We start from the raw sequence: 8,699 nt of genomic DNA on the forward strand, positions 1-8,699 counted from the left end.
CTAGTTCACATACAATAGACTAAACTCAACTAGAATGAGATGTCAAGTTGGCATATAACGAGTTTCGAGCTCAATGTTAACCGAATAGAAAAGTGATTGACAAAAAATATCATATGTTTTAAAAATATGTTCCGTCAAACTTTATATGACAAGTTGTATAGAAATTAAAATGATATGTCGATCCATTAAATTTTATAAAATTGAATGCACAGTGAATACCCTAACTATGTTATGACATCTTCAATCCAACATCAAAACCTATTAATTACATCAAATTTGGTGTAAAGTTGCTCTCTACCTAACATCAAAATTACATCAAAACTGATATCGATGAATACCGTGTATAGGGCAACCATTAAATCAAATGTTAAAGAGAGACGGGTGGAAGGTTTACAACACGGTTCTAACACAAATACACGACCAATAGGTGCGCAGTGCGCACTTTGAAGAGTCAAACTCAGGTCCCTGCCACCGTGCCACGTAGACAATCATCCAAACGGGGCCCCCATTATTGGTAACAGAGTGGCCGACACATAGTCATCAATTAGTTGGTTATTGACCTCTATACCCTCCGTCGTGTAATCCCCACCACCACTCAACGGCCTCTTCTCCCAAGGGCAAAATCGTAAACCATTCGTCTATTTATCCCCTTGCCTCTTGGTTGATGCCAAAAATATCCATTATCCGCTTTCTTCATTTTCCATCGTTCTTTTCTCACCGGCAAACATGAATTCATTTATGAACACCATCAAAACCGCTGTCTCCGACTCTACCACCGACGGCAACGAGAAGAGTACTAACACAGAGCAACCATCGTCCACGGAGCTATTGTCAAGTGCTAAGCAGGTGGCGGAGGCAGCTAAGTTAGCTGCAAGCAACCAAACAGACAAAATTGACAAGGTTAAGACCGCCGGCGCCGCCGCGGACGTCCTTGATGCCGCCAAGAAGTACGGAAAGTTTGATGAGACCCAAGGAGTGGGGCAGTATCTAAAGAAAGCAGATGACTATCTTCACGAGTATGAGAACTCCGGTGCTAGTGCTACAACACCGCCACCCACCAAGGAGGGCGAAGCTGAGGCACCAGCCGCCGCGCCGCCGGTGGAGGAGAAGAAAAGTGAAAAGGAAGAATCTGGAAGTGGGTTTGGAGCCGCTGATGCCCTGAAGGCCGCCGGAAGTTTCTTCAAGTAGAACTGTTGCTGCTACTATGTAAATCAAGCAACGACTTTGATCTTTTTCGCTGTGTGACTTGTACCTCTTGTTTTGAATGTTGTACGTCGTTTCTGTAATAATAATTGATTACATGATGTGTTCTAATTAACTACTTCACTAAAGTAGTTTAGACAATATGGATAATTGGTTACGAATGGTTTTTGTTATTAACCCAATTCTTTCTTTTTAAACTAAATAAATCAACACCCGATTGTTGTAGGGGGTGTTGAACGGATATTTTTTTCGGCTTTTGGGTGATTCGGGTTTTTCATGTTAGAAAAATTACCTGTTACTCTACCAAACTAAATTCGGGTTTGAGTAATTCGGGTATCGGGTTTGGGTAATTCAGGTATTACCCGAAATATATAATTTTTTTTTGAATTTCACCTGAAAATAAATTGAATGAAATAAATACGTCGTGCTTTATTAGTCTTGTTTATATAAACAAACGAGACATATACGAAGTTACTCAAGCTTTGAACATTAAGATTTTTTAGTCAATAATACATGAGATATCAAGTAATTTTTTAACAACTTAATCTAATCTAATAAGATGTTAAAAAAACAAAAACCTAAAAATCTTAATTTAAAAGTTTAAAATGTTTAAGATAAATGTAGCCATAAGTTTTGTCATGTTCTGAAGTTTCGTCAAGATAATGAGTTTGTTAGTTGCAATAAAAACTATAATCTAGAAACAGTTAAGTTTTAAAGAACGTGATAATATATAAAAATTACTTTTAATATTGTTAGTGTCGTATTGTCATAATAAATATATTTATGTTTTACAATATTGATAGTTAGTTTAAGCGTGATCAAATACCTGTTATATAGTATAAGCTCTACAAAAAAAAAAATTTAAAATAATTTGGGTAATTCGGGTATACCCGAAACCCAAAAAATGTACCATTTACCCGACCCGAAAAAAATCGGTTAACCCGATTATCCGAAAAATTTTACCCGATACCCGAAAAAATCGGACGGGTAATTTGGGTATCAGGTATTTTCGATAGGGCTAGATTGTTGGCATAAGTAAAATGAATGTCTTATAAATTTTTCTTAAATTAATTGATGAATGTTTCTTAAATTAATGAATATTAAGAAAATGTTATCAATGTAAGAGTAAAATGGTTATTACTTACTGACAAAACTGCAAATTTAGTCCTTGGTTTGCAAAAGTTTTTGGATTGGGTCCAAAATCAAGGTTTTTATTTTTAGTTCAAAAAAACTTGAAAAGATGATTATACCCTTTTAATTTCTTTTTTTTTTTTTTTTTATTTTTTACAATTATTGTAATACCATTTTGTCTTAAAAATAAAAAGAAAAGAAATATATTATATATTATCCCCCACACACCCATACGTTCTCTCTCTCTCTCTCTCTCTCTCTCTCTCTCTCTCTCTCTCTCTCCCCCTTCACCAGTTATGCATCTCTAGCGTAGGAGGAAACCTGTGGAACTAGGAGACCACCAATCGCCACCATGATAGTACTCCTCCTCTTCTTCATCTGCTCACCGGTCTCAGCCAAACACCCCCTTTCATCGTTACTGCTACTGCTCAAATCTACAGCCTACAACGAGAAGGGAAACAGTTGAGTGGAGCACCGAAGCTACCCCTTCCTCCGTGGCGATTGGTCGAGGAACACCACCTAAACACCCATGACTCCTTCACTACCGACGATGAGAAAGGAAGCCACGACGGGCCTGTCGGAGACGTCGACTGCAACCCCTCCTATTGAAGAAGAATCACCCAAATGCTTCCCATGCCCACTGATGTCGATGGATCGAAGAGAACAACCCCCGGTGAGGTTTTGTTGTTGGTTGATTTATGTTTGCTGGGTTTGTTGGTTGATTTATGTTTGCTTTGATGAGATTGAATCAATGAATAAATGTGTCTTAAATGAATCTGATTTCTCTAAAAAGGTTCTCGATCCAAATATTGAAAAAGGAATCCCGATTCATTTCTCCAAGAACAACATAACACCAACATATGTTTCCAATTCCTTCCCTATTAAATTCAAGAACTGGAAAGCTTTCAACTTTCAATGGTTAAGAGATGTGCGAGTCATTCAGCTGCGAATTGTGTTTTGGCTGAGAGATATATGGAGAGGGATTATTTTGATTTTATTGATGGTGATTCATTTGGGAGTGATTCCAGTTTCTTTAAGTGTGCATCTGATGTCGTATTCCAATCTCCTGATAATCGTTGAGCACCATCGATGACACATCAACAACTTCATATCCAAGCTTTGACGATTCCGGTGGTGGAGGATGATTCATCACTAATCAAGCTATCTTCAAAGCAGGTGAAGGGTGAAGAAGAAGAAGATGGGAGAGAGTGAAAGAGAAAGGAAAGGGTCGGGTGGAGTGAAAGGGAGAGGGGAGGGTCGGATAGAATGATAGGGTGGGACATGTTATTTTTTTAATTAAAAAAGGCATTAAATAAATATATAAAATACAAAAAAGAAAATAAAAAGGCATAGTCGTCTTTTCAAGTTTTTTTGGACTAAAATCGCGGAAAGGTTTTGATTTTGAACCTGTCATGCAAGTTAAAAACTTTTTAGACTCTATCCAAAGATTTTTGTAAACCACAAGGACTAAATTTGCAGTTTTGTCTTACTTATTCATTGTTATCCACCGTTTATCCACACCATATCTATAAATTTAACATACTATATTCGATACATCGGTTTATTTACTCATACATTTATTTAATCACTTTCACGTACAAGACTTAATAAGAAATTAAAAACATGTCTTAATCGACCAAAGCAATAAACAATACAGATCAAATAATATGTTTTCCAGTTGAATTCATAACACCTACAAGAATTTATCACTCAAAAGCAATCTGATATAATATATATGATCTTGATGGATATCAAACATTTAGCGACAATACCAAATATTTTGTTGGATATCAACAATTTGTGGTGGAGAAGCGTTACGCTAGAACCAACAACATAAGTATATTGGTTTTTGGATTTTTCCAGTTGATCGAATCATATTTGCATTCTCTTTAACTCTATCTTCTTCATTTCTTCGGTTCTCCTCTGTCTGTGATATTGCTCCTCTGGAGATATTTTCAATCGTCTGCATCTTTCTCATGAAATCTTGCAGTTCTCGAGCTCTTTTCCACTCTAGCTTACCCTGCAAGCTTCAATGGTGGGTCTTTTGAACACTAAAGTTGTGAAAGTAATTGTTTTATGTTTTTATCGAGAAAAGAAAAGGTTAAAAACAAGACCTCTTTCTTTATCAATTTTTTCTTTGCTCTCAACTTCTTTTTATTCTCCCACTCGGATATTATCGCTTTCACTTTCGTAAACCTGATCAAATTTAAGAGCAAATTCTCAAATTTACAGGATTTTGAGTTAATTTGGAAGTTGACTTCACAAGGAGTGGACTTGTTTCATTCATTACGTGGAACCCATGTAATGTGATATGATATATTGATATTAATATTTTAAAGGGTTTATATATTGTTTATAAGTAAACGTATAACTTTTGTCTATCGAAAGCAAATAAAAGAATAAGAAACTAAAATTCAAACTCGACCTAAATTTTGATTTTGTATTCAATTTTATCGTCCAAAGTTACTTAAAACTTAACGATTTAGTTAAATATGTTAACTATTTCAAACTTAACAAGTTACTTAAAAATGGACAAAAGAGAATATTATCATTTAATTTCATGCGACGAAGAAAAGAAAATTATCATTTGTTTCATTTCATATTTGATGCTTTTTATTTTAAAGAAGCCAAATTTATTTCAAACTTAACAGGTTATTTAAAAACGGACAAAAGAGAATTATCATTCAATTTCATGCGACGAAGAAAAGAATATGATCATTTGTTTCATTTCATATTTGATGCTTTTTATTTTAAGCCAAAAGAAAAAGATGTTTTTTTACAAAAATCAAATTGGAAATTGTTTTTTTTCTGGTTAAAAGAAAAATATGTTTTTTTTAGAAGTCAAAAATTCAAATGATTAAATTGAAAAGAAAATTTTCTTCAAGTGGTTAAACTGAAAAAAAAAAAATAAATAAAATAATCTAAACTATAATGTTTTTTATAAAATTCAAAATTTTATATAGTGGTTTACTTGAGGAAAAAGAAAAACTCACAGTTAAACATGAAAAAAGAAAAATCAATAAAACCAAAAAAAAAAAAAATCATAACTTATCGTTTGAAATTGTATTTTTATTCTAGCATTTTGTAAAAAAAAATGATTGGTTACAAAATTAAATATGATGGCTATTTCTCCAAGACTTTGATAGTAACACATACCGTTCTTTGATCTTTTGCAATTCAGTTTTTTCCCAAATATCTCCAAGTCTCTTCTCAAGATCTAACTGACTAGTTTCTTCGTCCAATTGTTTATCTACAAAAAAATTAGGAGTTTTGTCGATTGACATGGTGGAACCAATACTCTTTTTTGACACATTGTTGTCGGGTTTCATCTTAATCATTGTTGTTGTTGGATGATTATTAGCTTCACCTTGGAGATCTTCGTTAGTTTGCGGTCTTGGTGATACCTCTTGGATTTCTAGATTTCAGGTCCAAATAAATTATAGTTAGTTTAACAAGTTTTCACAAATGTAATTGATTTTTTAAAACGTCTTTTTTATTTTGTTATAAAAAAAGTTGTCACAAATTAAATATGTAGCTTAATATAGAGACACAAAATACGAATGAGCAAACATGATTTTTCAGACCAGAACGGTCTTTGGTTGGTAATCCTGGTCATGAAAACGGATTATAGCGTGTATTTTAATTTTATTTCTTGTTTTTTTTTTTGTTCATTAACAATATTAATATGATAAATAAGAAAAAACATATTAGTTCAAATTGACCGGTCTATCGTTCATTTATGAGTTTGGCATGTGTTGGGACTATGCGGATCATGACCAAACTTTTTTAGACCAATTTTGATCATGTTTTGACTAGAGCTTTTTTTTTTCAATCAACATGGTCTGTAATTTGTATCCACCTTTTGATTTTTTTAAGGACTAACTACAATGTTAATCAGGGGCGGAGCTTCAACATTTTATTTGGGGGCCGAAAATATAATATGTATAAAAATCGATGAGCAGGGGGGGCCACAACCAAAATTTTATGTTTTGGACCTAATATGTATAAAATTAAAGTATAAGGACTAATTGTGATAAAAAAATCGGGGGGGGGGGGGGGGGGGGGGGTATAGCCCCCCTAGCCCTAATAAAGATCCGCCCTTGATGTTAATCCAATCAAGATAAAAACAAATAAAATATTTTACCAGAGGATTTCCTAGAATTTGAACCCGAGTCTTGTTTCATTTCATCTTCTTTGTTTTCGATAGAATTAACTGCAAATGCAGCAGCTGCGACAGCAGTTCGAAACTCCTCACCCTCCATTTTATCGTAGTCACGACTTGTTTCGCGAGAAGGTTGTCTTTGGTGCCAATTTTGGCCTTTTCGACGGTCTAGAAATTAACAAAATGTGCCGATTCGTAACAGATATAAATAAATGTTATCAACATCTAACTTGATAGTATTCTAATAATAAGTTTAAATCATTTGTAGATAAAAAACGAGTTATTCAAAAGTTTGTTTTGGGCTACTTTACCTTCTTTGGAACTTCGGGTTCTTCGAGATGAAATCTTTCGATCTCTAATCACGCGTGAAGTTTGTGCTTCATTTTCCTTCTCACGAAAAATTATCGTGCTACCGATAATTGTAATAGTTAGATTCCAAACAATTTATTTTTCTTATAAAAATTATTAGAAAGAGGATTATATATTGTAAGAACGAAGTACTTGGTGAACTATAGAAACTAAATGCAAAAAGCATCCATACCTCACATTTTTGTCCAAAATTATCAAATATAATGTTCTTTTTATTGTAGAAAGAACATTGGTTTATTTATAGCAAAAACTAAATATGATGATTCAAAAAGTTAATAATTTACCTGATCTGCTTGAGCAAACCCTCCATGAATAAAAGCTTTGGAGGTTTGAGATTTGCTCAAATTGTACGGTATTATAAGTTGCTTTGCATTTGGTTCTTGATGTATAATGAAAGTATTCTTTTCTTTTGCTTGATGCTCTAGGCGTTCTTTCTTTGACAAGATGGCATGGATGGATCTGATTGGTCTAAGTGATCTTCCATGGGTCCCACCTATTTGATCTCACCAATCAAAACATTCCACGTCATCCACAGTCTTTTCCTAACAAATTTATTGCTTAGTTTGTTTACCATTTTCCTTGGGTGCATAGGCAAGAAGTTAACCAAGAATCGTGGGAGACTGTTTGTCATTTGCATCAAACTTTTTCTTTTTCCAAAGATCTGTTTATTAATTTCTTAATTTTATTCCTGGGGCAAGTCTATACGGACAATGTTACCGGCGGTAAACAGCATCCGTGACTAGCTTTTTTTGCCGGCTGTAATTTTCATCTACCGATCATTTTTGTCATTCAATAACTAATGAAGAGTGCATGATAAGTTTGTATAGCTAGCATAACATAAAATACATTACATGGATTAAGTAGTATTATATTTTTCTAATTAGAAAAAGAAGAAATCTTAAGAAAAGTTCTAATATTTTAGCCTAATTTACGAAAAAAATAGTCTCAAACTAAATTTTGTTTACGAAAAATCATAAATTACTATTAATAATCACGATCTGACCCCATTTTTCTCGGTTTGTCGGTTTCATTACTAATTTGGTTCCATTAAAGTCTCATTATTTTTTGGAATAAATCACAAACTAAAATTAAGTGATGATACCATTTTCTCTTTGTAATATACATTTTACCGGTTTCAATGCTAACATGGACGTCTAGTCATTGAATGAGCTGATGAGATTCATATGTTAGATTATATAATGTTATGTTTACCATAAAACTTGATATCCTATTATATTATACATTTTTTGGAATATAAAATGTATCCAACGAATACTGCAATAATTACATTAACTAGCAACAACTTCGTCATTTTTAAATTTATAAGAAATTCAAATTGTCTATATAATATTATGTAACCCAACATATCTATCTCATCAGCTCATTTTCCATCATTTTTTCTAGAAACACATATTTTACCAGTTTCATTATTGACCCGGATATATACTCATAAATAAGCCGATGAAATGGATATCAAGTTTTAAACTAAACGTAGAATTACATAACTCATCGTATCCATCTTATTAGCTTATTTAATAAGCAAGCGTCCAAATCAGCAATAAAACCGAAAAAATATATGTTATATGGAGAAAATGGTCAAATCATCACTTAGTTTTAGGTTGTGTTTGGCGCTCCACGGCTAGCTGATAAGCTAGCTTATTTTTCGAGCTTTTTTATGTTATCGTGTTTGGTAAGCCAAAAAGTAGCTTATAAGCTTGCTTTTTGAAAAACTACTTAGACTAGCTTTTTAAGAGCTTCTTAAAAATTTTCCAAATACACCCCTTAATTAATTATAGAAACACATATTTTTACATGTCCTTTTATGTAATTTTAT

General features: G+C 33.2%; 2 protein-coding genes across 2 annotated transcripts; one reads left to right on the forward strand and one right to left on the reverse strand.

Moving 5' to 3' along the window:
• The first annotated feature begins 659 nt into the window (after positions 1-659).
• Positions 660-1,318, forward strand: LOC111880281 (nodulin-related protein 2). The gene has a single exon (XM_023876698.2). The coding sequence runs from the start codon at positions 727-729 to the stop codon at positions 1,186-1,188; it is 462 nt and encodes a 153-aa protein (XP_023732466.1). The 5' UTR covers positions 660-726; the 3' UTR covers positions 1,189-1,318.
• Positions 1,319-3,890: 2,572 nt separating this feature from the next.
• LOC111880291 (uncharacterized) lies at positions 3,891-7,271 on the reverse strand. The gene is made up of 6 exons (XM_023876708.3): positions 7,150-7,271; positions 6,808-6,905; positions 6,479-6,664; positions 5,491-5,749; positions 4,449-4,530; positions 3,891-4,354 (listed from the first exon to the last, which is right to left on the reverse strand). Exons 1-6 carry the CDS (start codon positions 7,173-7,175, stop codon positions 4,154-4,156), a joined length of 852 nt encoding a protein of 283 aa, XP_023732476.1. The 5' UTR covers positions 7,176-7,271; the 3' UTR covers positions 3,891-4,153.
• Positions 7,272-8,699: the final 1,428 nt, after the last annotated feature.

Source organism: Lactuca sativa, chromosome 4, assembly GCF_002870075.4.
Source record: "Lactuca sativa cultivar Salinas chromosome 4, Lsat_Salinas_v11, whole genome shotgun sequence".
NCBI lineage: Eukaryota > Viridiplantae > Streptophyta > Magnoliopsida > Asterales > Asteraceae > Lactuca > Lactuca sativa.